The sequence below is a fragment of the Pristiophorus japonicus genome, chromosome 6 (assembly GCF_044704955.1).
Source record: "Pristiophorus japonicus isolate sPriJap1 chromosome 6, sPriJap1.hap1, whole genome shotgun sequence".
In the NCBI taxonomy this organism is placed as follows: domain Eukaryota; kingdom Metazoa; phylum Chordata; class Chondrichthyes; family Pristiophoridae; genus Pristiophorus; species Pristiophorus japonicus.
Window position 1 is genome coordinate 52,424,299 of NC_091982.1, and position 17,960 is coordinate 52,442,258.

The 17,960-nt window shown below is 48.7% G+C and overlaps 1 protein-coding gene across 1 annotated transcript in view; it reads right to left on the minus strand.

Annotated features, from left to right (window-relative positions):
- Window positions 1-17,960, minus strand: part of LOC139265663 (mitogen-activated protein kinase kinase kinase kinase 4) — a 421,183-nt gene that overhangs the window by 316,908 nt on the left and 86,315 nt on the right. The window contains exon 3 of the mRNA XM_070882863.1: window positions 17,885-17,941. Coding sequence (XP_070738964.1) covers window positions 17,885-17,941 — 57 coding nt within the window. The remainder of the gene's footprint in view (window positions 1-17,884; window positions 17,942-17,960) is intronic.

Sequence of the window (17,960 nt, forward strand, 5' to 3'; positions counted from 1 at the left end):
AAAGTTTTCCAAGGCAGTTTCTATTTTCATTTATAACGGGATTTTATAATGGTAAAAAATGGATAGGATGCGCACACAAACCCAAGAATTTATATCATCATCATAGGCGGTCCCTCGAAATGAGGATGACTTGCTTTCGCCAAAAAGAGGATGAGTTCACAGGTGTTTCAATGAAGTACCCGAACTGCATCCTCAACTACATCCTCAAGGGTGGAAGATGCCTGTGCGTGAATTTTTTTAACGTGTGGTGACCGTTGCACACCAGCCACCATACGGGCTTGACAGAGTTAGGTCTTGGTCCAGTGGCAAGGATCACCCAAGACGACTGGAGACCTGCTCTGCTGCACGGACCTAGTGTGCACTCATGTAACTCGTGCCTCCCCTGGGCCCTGATCACGTCCCTCAACCTTCTCTCGCCACTCCTTCGCCACAACCTCGCCGTTCCTGCTGTACCTGCCCACGCTCCAATCACAGACCTGGAGCTTGGTGATGTCCCTCTTCGCTGCCATCGCCCTCCTGCACCAGCTCGCACTGTACCTTGCAGTGGTATGCCACCACGCTGCCCACGGCCGGCGCTCGCCACTCCTTTTATGGCCCCGACCTGCCGCTGATGGTCTCTCGCAGGTCGGGGCCGTGATATATAAAAGAATTCATATATCACATACATGTTAGCTCAATCTGTCGCTGCAGAAGAATGGCCCTGGGTGGACGCATGGGCACAATGCATTCCTGTCAGACTCTTCCGTCTGCTTTCAGTCAGCTTGTCAGAGACCCCCTTAACTTCCTCCCAGAATGCGGCTGTTACAGAAGAAACATCTCTGGCAAGAGACGGAGCAGCTGCGAAGACAACCTTTGAGGAACTTTCTCGCCCAACTGCTCCTACTCACTCAAACAAAAACAAAATACTGCCGATGCTGGAAACCTGAAACATCAACCAGAAAATGACTCAGCAGGCCAGGCAGCAGTGTGGAGAGAGAAACAGAGTTAATGTTTTCAGCTTGAGGACCTTTCATTGGAATATAAGCCACAGACCCGAAACGTTAACTCTGTTTCTCTCTCTACTGCATTTTCTGTTTTTAATGCTCCAACTTATTGTCACTTTTGCAGAGATTCCTCACGGTACCACCATGTTGAATGTTGTATTTAAGATTCTACGTGGTTTTAAAGTATATTTTCTGATATTCAAACAGATAAAATATGTATAAAGCTGTTACAATTGCTTCTCCACTAAATCCACGACATAAGCCACACCAGGTGGGCAGCAGGTTGACAGTCTTTTCCCCCTAAAGGTTTGGAGAGCATCTGTCATACTTCATACTGTCAAAAGTATGTGAAAAAAAAAGAAAAGGAAGAAAGACATGCATTTACATAGTGCCTTTCACAACCTCAGGACATCCCAAAGTGCCTCACAGCCAATGAAGCATCTTGAGCCAAATGTTTACAAGTGCCTTCCAATCTGGTGAGCATCCCTCACCAAACAGCCAAACACTAAATGGTCTCACGCACTGCATACTTACAGCAAGTAGATTGTATGGCCTTAAATGACACAGCAGGTAAACGATAACCACACTTCAACAGCAGAATAAGACATGATGTGTTGCGCAGTGGGACACTGCTGTAATGATAAAACAGCAAATCATTCGACGTACCGCAAGCAACGTCACAATGATTTAGATGAGGGGATTGAGTGTAGTATCTCCAAGTTTGCGGATGACACTAAGTTGGGTGGCAGTGTGAGCTGCGAGGAGGATGCTGTGAGGCTGCAGAGCGACTTGGATAGGTTAGGTGAATGGGCAAATGCATGGCAGATGAAGTATAATGTGGATAAATGTGAGGTTATCCACTTTGGTGGTAAAAACAGAGAGACAGACTATTATCTGAATGGTGACAGATTAGGAAAAGGGGAGGTGCAAAGAGACCTGGGTGTCATGGTACATCAGTCATTGAAGGTTGGCATGCAGGTGCAGCAGGCGGTTAAGAAAGCAAATGGCATGTTGGCCTTCATAGCAAGGGGATTTGAGTACAGGGGCAGGGAGGTGTTGCTACAGTTGTACAGGGCATTGGTGAGGCCACACCTGGAGTATTGTGTACAGTTTTGGTCTCCTAACCTGAGGAAGGACATTCTTGCTATTGAGGGAGTGCAGCGAAGGTTCACCAGACTGATTCCCGGGATGGCGGGACTGACCTATCAAGAAAGACTGGATCAACTGGGCTTGTATTCACTGGAGTTCAGAAGAATGAGAGGGGACCTCATAGAAACATATAAAATTCTGACGGGGTTAGACAGGTTAGATGCAGGAAGAATGTTCCCAATGTTGGGGAAGTCCAGAACCAGGGGTCACAGTCTAAGGATAAGGGGTAAGCCATTTAGGACCGAGATGCGGAGGAACTTCTTCACCCAGAGAGTGGTGAACCTGTGGAATTCTCTACCACAGAAAGTTGTTGAGGCCAATTCACTAAATATATTCAAAAAGGAGTTAGATGAGGTCCTTACTGCTAGGGGGATCAAGGGGTATGGCGAGAAAGCAGGAATGGGGTACTGAAGTTGAATGTTCAGCCATGAACTCATTGAATGGCGGTGCAGGCTAGAAGGGCCGAATGGCCTACTCCTGCACCTATTTTCTATGTTTCTATGTTTCTAAGTAGTCCATGAGCCCATCAAAAATATGTTCGACTGGCTTTAACAGAACTCGAAGAGTCCAATGCAGATGAAAGAAGGAGTAGAGCAGTGATATATTGACTTAAATTGCACTGCATCAAAATGCAGGCAACTCTTGATTATCCGCACATAGATCCAACGGGAAACCATTGTAACGGGATTTAAAATTTCGGCCCGGGAAGGCATCGGGCCGGTGCGTGCGGAGTCCTTTCGGCACGGGAAGGCATCGCGTTTTAACTTTATAATGTCAATCGCTCTAACGGGGAATTGGTTTACCTGGCAGAGCCCAATCCCCGAGGGACCCGGATAATCGAGAGTTGCCTGTAGTATGAATGCACCACACAGTTTTATGGTTACATTACTAATTCTGATTTAAGTTGTTTACTTGGTATGTGGTATAGGCTTTCTGCTAAGAGCACAACGAGGACGCTGTGCCTCACCCCGATTCTTTCATTGCCCCCCTCCCTGGGGTATCATAAATATGCTAATGTCCCTCCAGCAGACATTGTTTGGCTGGCCATTTTCTTGGATTATTCTGGACCAATCGTGCACTTTATTGGCAAAAGTGGCCTCTTCCGAAATGTGTCTTTGGTGGATTGGTCACCAGCTGCTCTGGGAACAAACGGGTGAAGCGAAAAAGGCCGCTGGCATAACAAACAACAACTAGTGCCAGGGAACAAGACCACGAACCAGCTGGTCTTATCTCCTTCACCAGCTGCACACGCACACAAAAGGAGAAAAGAAAGTTGTGATTGATGCATTACACAAAAATAAAATCCCCTCACGAGGTTGGGAAATCACCCAGTCTCCAAAATGGAATTTCTCCAGATTTCTAACACAGAAAGCTCCGCTTGGCCCACCATCAAAACTGCTCTTTATTAAAGGAACAGTCTTTTCTGTTTTCTAAGTGTAATTTGATTCCTTCCTGAGGGCTCTGCTTAATTGTTTTTTTTTTAAGAAGTTGTTTCAGTCATTCTACAAATGCTCACCTGCCCCCGTGCATTGGTTCTCCCTCAGCTTGTGTCAGGATGGACAGATTGGAACATGATAGAATTAACACCATCATCTGCAAGTTCCCCTCTAGGTTACACACCATCCTGATTTGGAAATATATATCCGTTCCTTCATCATCGCTGGGTCAAAATCCCGAAACTCCCTCCCTAACAGCACTGTGGGAGCACCTTCACCACATGGACTGCAGCGGTTCAAGAAGGCGGCTCATCACCACCTTCAAGGGAAATTAGGGATGGGCAATAAGAACATAAGAAATAGGAGCAGAAGCAGGCCACCTGGCCCCTTGAGCCTGCTCCGCCATTCAATAAGATCATGGCTAATCTGATCATGGACTCAGTTCCACCTCCATGCTCGCTCTCCATAACCCTTTATTCCCTTATCGCTTATTCACTTATAAATGTGAGCCTTGCCAGTGTATGCCCACATCCCATGATTTAATTTTTTTTAAGTTCCTGTGCTGTGCCCCGCCTGGGAAAGTGGGGCAAGCGGACAAGAATTTGAAGGCATGAGCCCACTGTGAGTGTACTCTAACTGAAAGTGGTGCTCCTTGTGGGATAGCACACGTGCAGCTTGGCATGTTGACAATAACCATGGCAACAGGCTGCAAGCCGATGGTCTAATAACAGGTCTGAACAGGGTGGAGGGCTGTGAGGTCAACTCGGGAGGAAGGACAAGGAACACATTTACACATTGGCGGATTCAGGGGTGAAAAGTTGTGGTGAAGCCAAGGTGCTGGCGTAAAGATTTGAAGGTCAGTCAACTGGAGCCAACGAAGGCATGGTCCTGGGAGGACAGATGCACCAACATTAGCATCCTCATCCAGGCCAACATCCCCAGCATTGAAGCACTGACCACACTTGATCAGCTCCGCTGGGCAGGCCACATTGTTCACATGCCAGACACGAGACAGCCAAAGCCAGCACTCTACTCGGAACTCATCCACGGCAAACGAGCCAAAGGCGGGCAGAGGAAACGTTAAAGGACAGCTTCAAAGCCTCCCTGATAAAGTACGACATCCCCCACTGACACCTGGGAGTCCTTGGCCATAGACGGCCCCAAGTGGAGGAAGTGCATTCAGGAGGGCGCTGAGCTCCTTGAGTATCGTCGTCGAGAGCATGCAGAAATCAAGCGCAGGCAGCGGAAGGAGCGTGCGGCAAACCAGGCTCCTTGCCCAACCTTTCCCTCAACGACTATCTGTCCCACCTGTGACAGAGACTGTGGTTCTCGTATTGGACTGTACAGCCACCTAAGAACTCATGCTAAGAGTGGAAGCAAGTCTTCCTCGATCCCGAGGGACTGCCTATGATGATGATGATGATGATGATGGTCAATAAAAATACAACCATTTGCACATCTCGGACTCGGGTCATCGGCGAGTCATCTTTCTCCACATTTCAGTTTGACCTGGATGAACACTGATCTTATCTGGCCACAGTCGAGAGACGAAAACCAACCGCGCATTAAGCAAACGCCCTGTTCTCCCCCCTTCTTGTCAAACTGAAGGCACAATGCAGTCTGCTAACATGAACAGTCAAGTGAGGACGCAAACACTCAGTGCAGGAAGCTGGAAATGCATGCTTGCACACTGCTCTCAATCACAGGGACCTGCCATTCACTGTCGGGGCCCTGGTTTGTTTTCCTTGATAATGACGCCTGCTCTATCAATCGCAATTAATACCGGGAGCAATTCATCATCTTAAAACCCCATTTGAACCACTTTCCCATCAACTTAACAGGGAGAGGAAAATAACCCAGATCCCTGCTTCCTGTGAAAGAGAGGAAGGTGCTGTGTGAGAAAGAAGACGAAGACATTGCAATGTGCATTCAATGAAGAGGAAATGATGTGACACAGCAGGAGCAGCCTGGTGTGGCAGGAAGTCTCATGATTCACTTTTATCTCTAAGCAGATTCCGAAGTAAAGCTTAGCACAAAAGAAGGATTTTCTGCAGCATAATTTCTAACCATCAATTTACCTACATTATATCCTTATTTTCATAACTATAGGCTATGACGTCTATGTATTATTTGCAGTTCAAAGCAGTTGCTTCGATGACTACAATTTCCTCAGTGGACATCTAAAAATTATATATACTAATATGTCCTTACTATGCAGTATAAATGCACACGAGGCCCATACTTGAGAGAAGGTCACTCTGTGACCAGTAACCTTTATTAACCAGCACTGAAATGAAGAAGGTGGGTGGAGCGTCCTCTTCTATACCTGAAAGTCCAGGTTAGGAGTGTCTCCCACAAGTTCACCACCTAGAGATCAGTGTTCTCACGGTGTACAACTTAGGTCAGTTTATACATGGGTTACAGTGATAGTTGAATACATGACATCACCTCCCCTCCAAAGTCTTATTGGGATCACAGGTTAAGTCTCTCTGGTGGTTTATACTCCCTTGTAGAGCGCCTGAGTTGGGGCTCCGGTTGTTGGGCGCTGGCCTGAGTGTCTGCTGTTTGCGGTGCCTCAGGCCTGTCCGGACTGCCCACAGTGACTGGGCTCTCCTCCACTTGGTTCCGGTGTTCGGTCACCTGTGGCGGAATGAACTCGACATCGTGTTCTTCCTCTGCTTCTTCTATGGGGTTGCTGAACCTCCTTTTTGTATGATCCACGTGTTTGCGGCAGATTTGTCCATTGGTAAGCTTAACTACCAGAATCCTATTCCCCTCTTTGGCAATCACAGTACCTGCGAGCCATTTGGGCCCTGCAGTATAGTTGAGGACAAAGACAGGATCATTGACATCAATACATCGCGCCCTCGCATTCCCGTCACGGTAGTCACATTGTGACCGGTGCCTGCTCTCAACAATTTCTTTCATGGTGGGGTGTATAAGGATAACCTGGTTTTGAGCGTCCTTTTCATTAGCAGCTCTGCGGGTGGAACCCCTGTGAGCAAGTGTGGTTGGGATCTATTGGCTAAAAGGAGGCGTGATAAGCGGCTTTGTAGGAAATCCCTTTGGATTCTGAGATCCCCTGTTTGATTATCTGCACTGCTCATTCCACCTGGCCGTTTGAGGCCGACTTGTATGGTGCTGTTCTGAAATGGTTGATACCATTTCCTGTTATGAAGTCCTGGAATTCAATGCTTGTAAAGCACAGGCCATTGTCGCTGACCAAGACGTCAGGTAGACCATGGGCGGCGAACATTGTCCGTAGACTTTCTACCATGGCAGAGGATGTGCTTGAATTAAGAATGTCACACTCGATCGAATTTGGAGTAGGCGTCTACTACAACCAAAAACATTTTTCCCATGAAAGGACCTCCGTAGATCACATGGATGCGTTAATACCATGGCTTGGCGGGCCAGGACCATGGGGTAAGGGGGGCTTCCCTGGACGCATTGCCCAGCTGGGCACACGTGTTGCACCTGTGAACACAAAGTTCCAGGTCTGCATCTATCCCTGGCCACCAAACGTGTGACCTGGCAATTGTCTTCATCATGACAATGCCCGGGTGCTCATTGTGGAGTTCTCTAATGAACACCTCTCTGCCTATCTGGGGCATGACTACTCGGTTTCCCCATAGTAGGCAATCGGCCTGAATCAAGAGTTCATCCTTGCGCCTGTGAAATGGTTTAAATTACTCAGGGCATGCCCCGTACGTGGTTGCCCAGTCCCCATTCAGGACTGTAGCGGATCTCTATTTGTCCAGACTTTGATCTGATGGGCTGTCACGGGTGAGCCTTCGCTTTCGAAAGCTTCAACTGACATGACCATCTCAGCAGCATGCTCGGTTGCCCCCGCGGTGGTGGCTAGTGGGAGCCTGCTGAATGCATCGGCGCAGTTTTCAGTGTCCGGTCTGTGCCGAATTGTATAGTCATAGGCGGCTAACGTGAGTGCCCACCTCTGTATGCGGGCCAACGCATTTGCATTTATGGCCTTGTTGTCGGCCAAAAGGGACATTAGGAGTTTATGACCTATCTCCAGCTCAAATTTCCTGCCAAACAGGTACTAGTGCATTTTTTTTTACTGCATATACACATGCAAGCGCTTCCTTTTCTACCATCCCGTAGCCCCTTTCGGCGTGAGACAGACGTCTGGAGGCATAAGCTACCGGCTGTAACTGACCCTTGGCATTAACATGCTGCAACACACACCCGACCCCAAAGGACGACACATAGCATGTTTCTTACATGGGTCATATAGCGTCAACAGATTGTTGGAGCATAACAAATTGCGTGTTCTATCGAAAGCCCTTTCCTGGCTGTCCCCCTAGACCCATTCGCGACCTTTGCATAGGAGCACGTGTAGCGGCTAAACAGTATGCTCAATTTGGGAAGAAAGTTACCAAAATAGTTCAGGAGCCCCAGGAACGAACGCAGTTCCGTCATGTTACGGGGTCTGGATGCTCTCTGGATTGCTTCCGTTTTGGACGCAGTAGGTCTGATCCCGTCTGCTGCTACACTCATCCCCAGGAATTCTACCTCTGGAGCGAGGAAGACGCACTACGCCTTTTTCAGTTGCAGACCTACCCGGTCCAGTCTGCGTAACACCTCCTCCAGGTTGTGGAGGTGTTCTTCAGTATCGTTACCCGTGATGAAAAACCACCGTCCTTGGAATCGACTTGAGGAGGCTTTCCATATTTCGTTGAAAGATCGCGGCGGCCGAGTGAATCCCGAACGGACATCTGTTGTACTCAACCAACCCCTTGTGTGTCGTGGTTAGCTTCTTCGACTCACTAGCCAGCTCCTGGGTCATGTAAGCTGAGGTCAGGTCCAATTTTGAAAAAAGGTTGCCACCGGATAGCGTCGCAAAGAGGTCCTCCGCTCTCAGTAGCGGGTTCTAGTCTTGGAGTGACACACGATTGATAGTGGCCTTGTAATCACCACATATCCTGACCGACCCATCCGCCTTGAGCACCAGCACAATCGGGCTCGCCAGTCACTGAATTCGACTGGCGAGATGATGCCTTCCCTCAGCAGGCAGTCCAATTCACCTTCTATCTTTTCCCGCGTCACGTACGGCACCGCTCTGGCCTTGTGGTGTACTGGCCTGGCCTCCGGGTTTATGTGAATCACTACCTTGGTCCCCATGAAAGTGCACAATGCCAGGTTGAAATAGTGAGTCAAATTTGTCCAGGACCTGTGAGCATGATATTCGCTCCACAGAAGAAATTGCACTGACATCGCCCAATTTCCAGTTCATGACAGCCAGCCAACTCCTCCCCAGCAGTACGGGACCATCCCCCGGGACAATCCAGAGTGGCAACCTGTTCTCCGAATCTTGGTGGGTCATGACTACCGTGGCGTTGCCTAGCACCGGAATGATCTCCTTTGTATATGTCCGTAGCTGTGCGTCAATCGGCAATAATTTTGTCCTCCTGGCCTTGGACACCCACAACTTGTCGAACTGTTTGACACTCATCAGGGACTGGCTGGCCCCTGTGTCTAGCTCCATTGATACTGGGATGCCATTAAGGAACACTTTCATCATTATTGGTGGCATCCTGGTGTATGAACTGTATATGTGCTCCACATGAACTTGCTGAACTTCAGCTTCCAGCGATTTCCGCCAGTGTCCATTTGGCCTCTTGGGCTTACATCGTCCCCGTCCTCCTCGTACATCAACCTGGCTGCAGGCTTCCTGCACATACGCGCCCAGTGACCGCTGACGTTGCAGTTTCAGTATATTGCTGATACCTACAAGCTCTGGCTGTGTCTTTGCCTCTACACCTCCAACATGAGCCGTTGTTGGAAACAAAAAGTCCATTACCAGTCGATCGTCTCTGACTGTCTCTGTAACTGTCCTTAAGCGCACCATTGACAGGTGTTGATGGCCGCATTATCCCTTGCGATGGCATGAATCGCCGTTCAGCTAACCATTGTCTCTACTGAATTCCCCCTTTGGGTTCGACTACATGCTCGGGCATGTCTGATTGCCCCTGTCTGCCTGGAGAACTGTGTGCCGCATTAACAATGTTGACTCCCTGTCCATTTAAACCAAGATTTTTGTCAAACATCATTCTGGTCTCTTCCTCCCCTGAGATAAATGTCTGGGCCATCAAAGCTGCCATTTCCAGGGTCAAGTCTTTGGTCTCAATCAGTTTCCTGAAAACCCCAGCATGCCCAATGCCCTCAATAAAAAAATCTTGCAATATTTCCGCTCTGCATGCATCTGGGAACTTACATAGGCTTGCTAATCACCGGAGGTCTGCCACGAAGTCTGGAACGCTTTGCCCTTCTCGCCGCCGGTGCGTGTAAAACCGGTGTCTTGCCATGTGCATGCTGCTCGCCGGTTTAAAGTGTTCCCCGATCAACTTACTGAGCTCTTCAAAAGTCTTGTCCGCCGGTTTCTCTGGCGCTAGAAGTTCCTTCATCAGGGAGTACGTCCTGGATCCACAAACCGTCTGGAGATGAGCCCTGTGTTTGTCGGCCGAATCCTGTCCCAGCCATTCCTTAGTGACGAAACTTTGCTGTAGTCTCTCAATAAAATCGTCCCAATCATCACCAACACAGTACCTCTCGTCTGTGCTGCTAGTGGCCATGCTCGCATGGTTTAAATCCCAGTTTCTCATCGCCAATAATATGTCCTTTCTATACAGTATAAATGCACATGAGGCCCATACTTGAGAGAAGGTCATTCTGTGACCAGTAACCTTTATTAGCCAGCACTGAAGTGAAGAAAGTGGGTGGAGCTTCCCCTTTTATACCTGAAAGTCCAGGTTAGGAGTGTCTCCCACAAGTTCATCACCTAGTGGTCAGTGTTCTCACGGTGTCAACTTAGATCAGTTTATGCATGGGTTACAATGACAGTTGAATACATGACATATACTCTCTGCTGTCCCTTGATAGCTTGCTGCAGATAAGAACATAAGAAATAGGAGCAGGAGTACGCTATATGGCCCCTCGAGCCTGCTCCGCCATTCAATAAAATCATGGCTGATCTGATCTTGGCTTCAACTCCACTTTCCCGCCTTTTCCCTGATAATTCAAAAATCTGTCGATCTCAACCTTGAATATATTCAATGATCCAGCTCTCTGGGGTAGAGAATTCCAAAGATTAACGACCCTCTGAGGGAAGAAATTCCTCCTCATCTATCTTAAATGGACGGCCCCTTATTCTGAAACTATGTCTCCTGGTTCTTGATTCCCCCTCTCAGCATCTACCCTGTCAAGCCCCCTCAGAGCCTTATATGTTTCAATAAGATCACCTCTCATTTTTCTCAACTCCATTGAGTACTGGCCCAACCTGCTCAATCTATCCTCATAAGAGAAACCCCTCATCCCAGGAATCAACCTAGTGAAACTTCTCTGAACTGCCTCCACTGAGCCAAAATCCTCTTCATCCCAGAACTAATCCTAGGATCTAGATATTTTCATCCAGGAATTGGATAACAATGTCGGGATCTACCTTCACCAAACATGAGGAGTGAAGTACTCAGGGATGGGAGGCTGAATGGGGATGAGAACGCATTGCAGGGATATCATCATCATCATAGGCAGTCCCTCGAAATCGAGGAAGACTTGTTTCCACTCCTAAAGTGAGTTCTTTGGTGATGGAACAGTCCAACACAAGAGCCACAGACCCTGTCACAGGTGGGACAGATATTCGTCGGGGGAAGTGGGTGGTGTCACTGATTTAACACACGCTCGGCAGCGCTGCCTCGCCTGATCTCTTCACACTCAGAGTGTTGAGATTCGAAGAGCTCAACGCTCTCCCGGATGCACTTTCTCCATCTAGGGCGGCCTTCGGCCAGGGTCTCCCAGGCGTCAGTGGTGATGCCGCACTTCACATAGCAGTTGTTTAGGGAGTCTCGTGTCTGGCATGCGGACTAAGTGGCCTGCTCAATGAAGCTGATCTAGTGTAGTTAGTGCTTCAATGCTGGGGATGTTAGCTTGGGCAAGGACACTGTCCTCCGAGGAGATTTGCAGGATCTTGCGGAGACATCATTGGTGATATATCTCCAGCGACTTGATGTGTCTTCTGTAAGTCGGCCATGCCTCTGACCTATATAGGAGGGCGGGAATTACTACAGCCCTGTAGACCATGAGCTTGGTGGTAGGTTTGAGGGCTTGTCTTTGAACACTCTTTTCCACAGGCAGCCGAAGGCTGCACTGGCGCACTGGAGGCGATGTTGAATCTCCGCATCAATGTCTGGCTTTGTTGACAAAAGACTCCCGAGGTGTGGAAGTGGTCCATGTTGTCGAGAGCTGCCGTGAATCTTGATGACTCGGGGGAAATGCTGTGCGGCAAGAGTAGGTTGGTGTAGGACCTTTGTCTTATGGATGTTAAGCGTAAGGCCTATGCTTTCATATGCCTCGGTGAATACATTGACTATATTCTGGAGTTCAGTCTCAGAATGTGCGCAGATGCAGGCGTCGTCCGTGTATTGCAGCTCAACGACAGAGGTTTGGGTGGTCTTGGTCCTGGCCTGGAGGCGGTGTAGGTTACACAGCTTCCCACTGGTTCTGTAGTTTAGTTCCACTCTGGCGGGGAGCTTGTTGACAGTGAGGTGGAGCATGGCAGTGAGGAAGATTGAAAAGAGGGTTGGAACGATGACGCAGCCCTGTTTGACCCCGGTTCGAACGTGGAATGGGTTTGTAACGGATCCGCTGGTAAGGATCACAGCCTGCATGTCGTCGTGGATCAGGCGAAGGATGTTGACAAACTTTTGGGGGCACTCAAAATGGAGGAGGACGCTCCATAAGCCCTCACGGTCGACAGAAAGGCCATGTATAAGGGCTGCCGCTGGTCCCTGCATTTTTTCTGCAGTTGTTGTGCTGCAAAGATCATGTCTGTTGTTCCCCGTAGGGGACGAAATATGCACTGTGACTCCAGGAGGAGCTCCTCGGCCACAGGGCAAAGACGGTCGAGGAGGACTTAGTGACAACCTTTGATAGTTGATAGCAGGGAGATTCCCCTATAGTTGCCATAGTCGGATTTGTTCGCCTTTTTAAAAATGGACATAATCACTGCATCTCTGAGATCCCCCGGCATGCTCTCCTCCCTCCAGATGAGAGAGATGAGGTCATGTATCCATGCCAACAGTGCCTCTCCGCCATATTTTAGCGCCTCAGCAAGAATTCCATCCACACCCGTAGCCTTGTTGGTATGCCTTGATGGCCTTGAGATGCTCAATGCCCACAGCGCTTGGTCTGCCCTCCAGGCCTCCATAACCAATGACTGTGCAAAAAAAAAATTGGTTACTCAACCAGAAAACACCAGAACTGGTTTGATGAAAACGATCAGGAGATCCAAGAGCTAATAGATCATAAGCGCAGAGCATTTTTGAGCCTCAAGCAACAACCAAACTCGGGTGCTACAAAGCAACATTACAGCCGGCTCAAGGCTGAGGTCCAACAAAAAACCGGGACCTAAAGAACAGGCGGTGGATGGAGAAAGAGCAGGTGATACAACAACTAGCCGACAGCCATGCCATATGAGGATTCTTCACTGCAGTCAAGGCCACCTACGGTCCAAACTCCCAAGGCCCCACCCCACTCTTGGCAAAGAACAGGGAAACACTCATCAAGGACACCGAGGCTGTCAGGGCCCGCTGGAAGGAGCACTTTGAAGATCTCCTCAATCGAGACTCTGCCTTTGACTCGAGTGTTCTCAACTCCATCCCGCAGCATACAACCCGCCACCACCTCCGTGAAACTCCAACACTGCAAAGCCATAAAAAGAGCTCAAGAACAACAGGGATAAGGCATTAAGGCACCTGCAGCACTAATGGAGAACTCTCTCCATCAATTACCAAGGTACCAGAGCAGTGATTGATGCTTTTATTGCCTATTGAATAACGACCTCTCCTTCAATTGACAGTTATGTTGATCGATGGGTAAGGCTGGAAGGCTGCCCTGCCAATCATTGGTGCAGTCCAACAGTGATTGATGGCTCCACTGACCAATTACAGAAGGCGGCAATCTTAGCAGTGTGCGATGCACTCCCAAAACCCACTCTGTGAAACCGAAAGGCTAAAAAAAAAGGATGCGTGCCCAAAGATTATTACCGACAGATCAACCACAGTTTGTGAGTATGCAGTTAATCTGCCCCGATAAAAACCCAAATGCTTTGAATAAACATATGTGCTCTATTTTGGGCTTGTGGTCTATTCTATAGCTGTAAAACCCAAAGTAAACTTGCAACCAAACTGACTTGTATTACATGGGAGCCATACGCTGTTTATATGCGAGATATACCTGCAGCTAAATTCTTGACAGATAAACACCAACTTTCCCATCAGCTTGTCCTGCCCTGACAAAGCATTTCCTCAGCTATGGTGAGCATTGCAGCTCACCCATCTCCAACCGATCTGTGCAGAGGTCACACACAATCAACTTGCAAGCTCTACAGTCGTTTCTCAATTTTAATCCTGTCTGTTCTGTACATAATTGTAATCAACGGGATAATCACTTCTTTCAGTGCAAGTAAAATCTTGGCAATTTTACCTTCTTATGCTGCAATATAAACTGAAATAAACCAGTAATTAATACCATTCGCCTTTGTCAATCAACCTCGCTTTACATGCCTGTGAATTGGCTTACAGTGAAAAATATTTTCCAAGAAGTAAAGCTCCATGATCCACATTTCATCCAAATTATTCTAAAATAATTCAGCCTGTAAAATCAAAGACTGATCAAGACATCTTGGGAGCTGAATAATCCTCCCTTGTTTGGTGCTTTCTGCACAGTGTGTCATCACCTTTGGTGCAAGAGAATGCCTTCAACCAGATCAGCAGCACACAGACGCTTGTGCAGATCTCTCAAAATTACAGCACAGAAGGAGGCCATTTAGCCCATATTGGTGCTAGCTCTTTAAATAGGAGGGGTTTATGAACGTATAAATATCGTAAATGGACAGGCAGGAAAAGACCAGCTGGTCCATCAAACCTGCCCCACACTCCATGATAGTTTGAGCATCGTGACGGGACACTTCCTGCCTCTCCCCTCCAGCCCCCCTCCTCCACATTTCCCCTCCCCCTTTCCCACCCCTTCTAACCCCATTCCACCTCCCCCTCCATTCCCCTTCCCTCTTCCCCACCCCTCACCCCCATTTCCCCTCCCCCTTCCCCACCCCTGCTCACCCCATTCCACCTCCCCCTTCATTCCCCCTCCCCCTTCATTCCCCCTTCCTCTTCCCCACCCCCTCACCCTCCTCTCTCTCAATCCCCTTCCTCCCTCCCCCTCACCCCCATTCCGCCTCACCCCACCTCACCCCCTTACCCCCATTCCCCCTCACCCCCCATTCCCCCTCCCACACCACACCCCCTCACCCCCATTCCCCCTCCCCCCCCTCCTCATCCCCATTCCCCCTTGTTCACCCCATTCCACCTCCCCTTTCCCCCACCCCCACCCACCCCAATCCCCCCTCAACCCCATTCCCCCTTCCCCCTCCCCATATTTCCCCTCCCCTTTTCCCATTCCCCCTTCCCCACCCCTTCACCTCAATTCCCCCTTCCCCACCCCCATTCTCCCACAGCCCCATTCCCCCTCCTCCCATTCCCCCATTCCCCCCCCCTCACCCCATTCCCCCCCCCTCACCCCCATTCCTCATCCCCATCCCCCTCCTCATTCCCCCTTCCTTACCCCCATTCCCCCTTCCCCTTCCCCCATTTCCCCTCCCCTATCCACCCCCATTCCCCCTCAGCCCCAGTCCCCCTTCCCCACCCCCTCACCCCATTCCCCCTCGCCCCCATTCGTCATCCCCATCACCCTCATCCCCATTCCCCCTTCCTCACCCCATTCCCCCTTCCCCTCCCCCATCCACCCCCATTCCCCCACCCACTCCCATTCCCCCTCCCCATTCCCCCTCCCCCACCCACCCCATTCCTCCTCAGCCCCATTCCTCCTCCCCCATTCACCATCCCCATCCCCCCATTCACCCTCCCTCCTCTCCCTCCCCATTCCCAATTTCCCTTCACCCTCCCCCCATTTCCCCTCCCCTTTTCCCATTCCCCCTTCCCCACCACCTCACCCCATCCCCCTTCCCCACCCCTCCCCCCATTTCCCCACTCCCCCATTCCCCCTCCCCCACTCCCCCCCATTCCCCCTCCCCCAACCCCCATTCCCCCATTCCCCCTCCCCCACCCCATCACACCCATTCTGTCTTCCCCACCCCCCATTCACCCTCCTCCAACCCCTCACCCCCATTCCCCCACCCCACCCTCACTCCCATTCCCCCTCCTCCCCCACCACACCCCCCAGCATTTGGAGCACCATGAAACATCATATTTACGTGCCATTACAACATTTTGAGATTGTCTTTTAAGGTGTCATTCTTGCCTCCTCGTCAGAAGGTTGTGGGTTCAAGTCCCACTCCAGAGACTTGAGCACAAAATCTAAGCTGGCACTTCAGTGCTGCAATGTCGGAGGTGCCATCTTTTTGATACAACACTACACTAAGATTGCTTCTACCCTGCCAGGTGGGTTGAAAAGATCCTGAGGCACTATTTGGAGAAAAGCAGGGCTGTTCTCCCAGTGTTTTGGCTAATGTTTATACCGCAACCAAACTGGCTTAAAAACAACAAAATCTGGTCATTTATCTCATTGTTGTTTGTGGGACTTGGCTGGATGCAAATTGGCTGCCACATTTCCTACATTATAACAGAGACTGCAATTAAAAGTACTTCATTTGATGTAAAATGTTTCGAGACATCCAGAAGTTGCTAAATGTGCTATAGAAATGCAATTTCTTGCTTGCTCACTTTCTTTTTTTCATTCCATCACTGAACAGCAATGAAAAATCAAAATAAGTAGGGCTAAGATTATTTTATTGCTGGCCTGCTGAGGTAAGTGGAAATATGACTATGGTTAGAGCAGTTTAAGTGGTTGCCAGCAGTGACATGGCAGTCCATCTTTTCAAGGAACCTTCTAAGGTTAAACAATGCAGCCTTCATTTAGGAGAACCTCCTGCCTGTAATCCACAAATTCCTAATAAAAATTGTCCCTTTAAATCTTTCTTTAATGAAACCAAAGCTATCAAAGCCATGATTTTTAATGGTAGCACAGTGACACACGAAGCCAAGGAGCAATTCAAGATATTAGAAATGTAATGAAACACAATCAATTGGACTCCACCAGCTCCAAAATGTTTCGCACAGACATAATGGACTGAAAATTCCGGCCCCGCTGGGTGTGTAAAGAGTGCACACGGACCCAGCAAGGCCTCGCAAAAGCCGGTTCTCAGGGCGTGATGCGCTAGTGCCGAAAACCGGCTTTTCCGATCCGTCAAAATATCTTTAGACAGATTCTATGCATCCCTGCAGGAAGGACATCCGCGGGGCAGAGATTGGGCTATTTGCCCAGCTCTTGCCCAGCGAATGTCCTTCAAACTTTTACACCTGGTAAAAGCAGGCGTATAGCTTTCTTTTACCAGTGTAGGAGTTTTAAAACATAGAAAAATGAAATATAATCACTCATTTTTATATTAAAAACTCATTTGACCACAGAGGATTTGAAAAAAAGAGTTGCGTTTTTGTGTTGGGTTTTAAAACAATGTGGATTTTCAAAGGTTTGAAAAGGAAGGCCGTTGCCTGAAGGCATTTGCAGGATGTACACTGGGCCAGACGTCGATACCATTATGCAGGACAAGTGGAAACAATAGGGGAGGCGTTATCTCAGAACTGTCAACAAACATTAACCCTGTAGGGGGATTGAAATGTTCCTTCTTGCTGAGCTGTGTATGAACCTAGATTCAAAAGGGAGGGGGATCAAGGGCAGATTTGACTAGCAGCTATACTGGCCAACTCTTCAAGGAGGGGAAATAAGGCCCACATGTTCGTTGTCAGGATTTGTTATAGGGGAAGCTGAAACAGTCTATACTTCAGCAAAGTGGTTAGCGACACTGGAGGATAGTTAGAAAACCTCTGATTTAAGTCACGGAAGATGACCCACTGATGTGGGATAGCATGGCATGTTCTTTGGTTTTGTATTGTTTGGTGATATCAAGTGAATTAAGTGAATCTGGTCATTACTGCCTCTCTGCCTGTTCACTCGACGGTGAAATAAAGCAGATGAACGATGTTCACCGAGTCTTGCCTCACCGAATATTAACTTGGTCCACTTTGATGAAATATACATTGAAAAGACAGAAATGTCCAGTGCTGATCGTAAGGAGATATTTCTGTTTCTTCCCTATTTACAAATCGTACAAGTACATTCAGGGCACTAGATCTCGAATCCATTTGTTTTTTTTTAATATAATAAAACGATATGAAACTTCATAAAGAAATGACCACACATTAAAAAAAAAATCAGACAACTCACCTCTGTCACATCCATGACCTTAATGGCGGCCAGCTGCCCAGTCTTGACATGACGCCCCTGTAATAAAAGCAGCAAG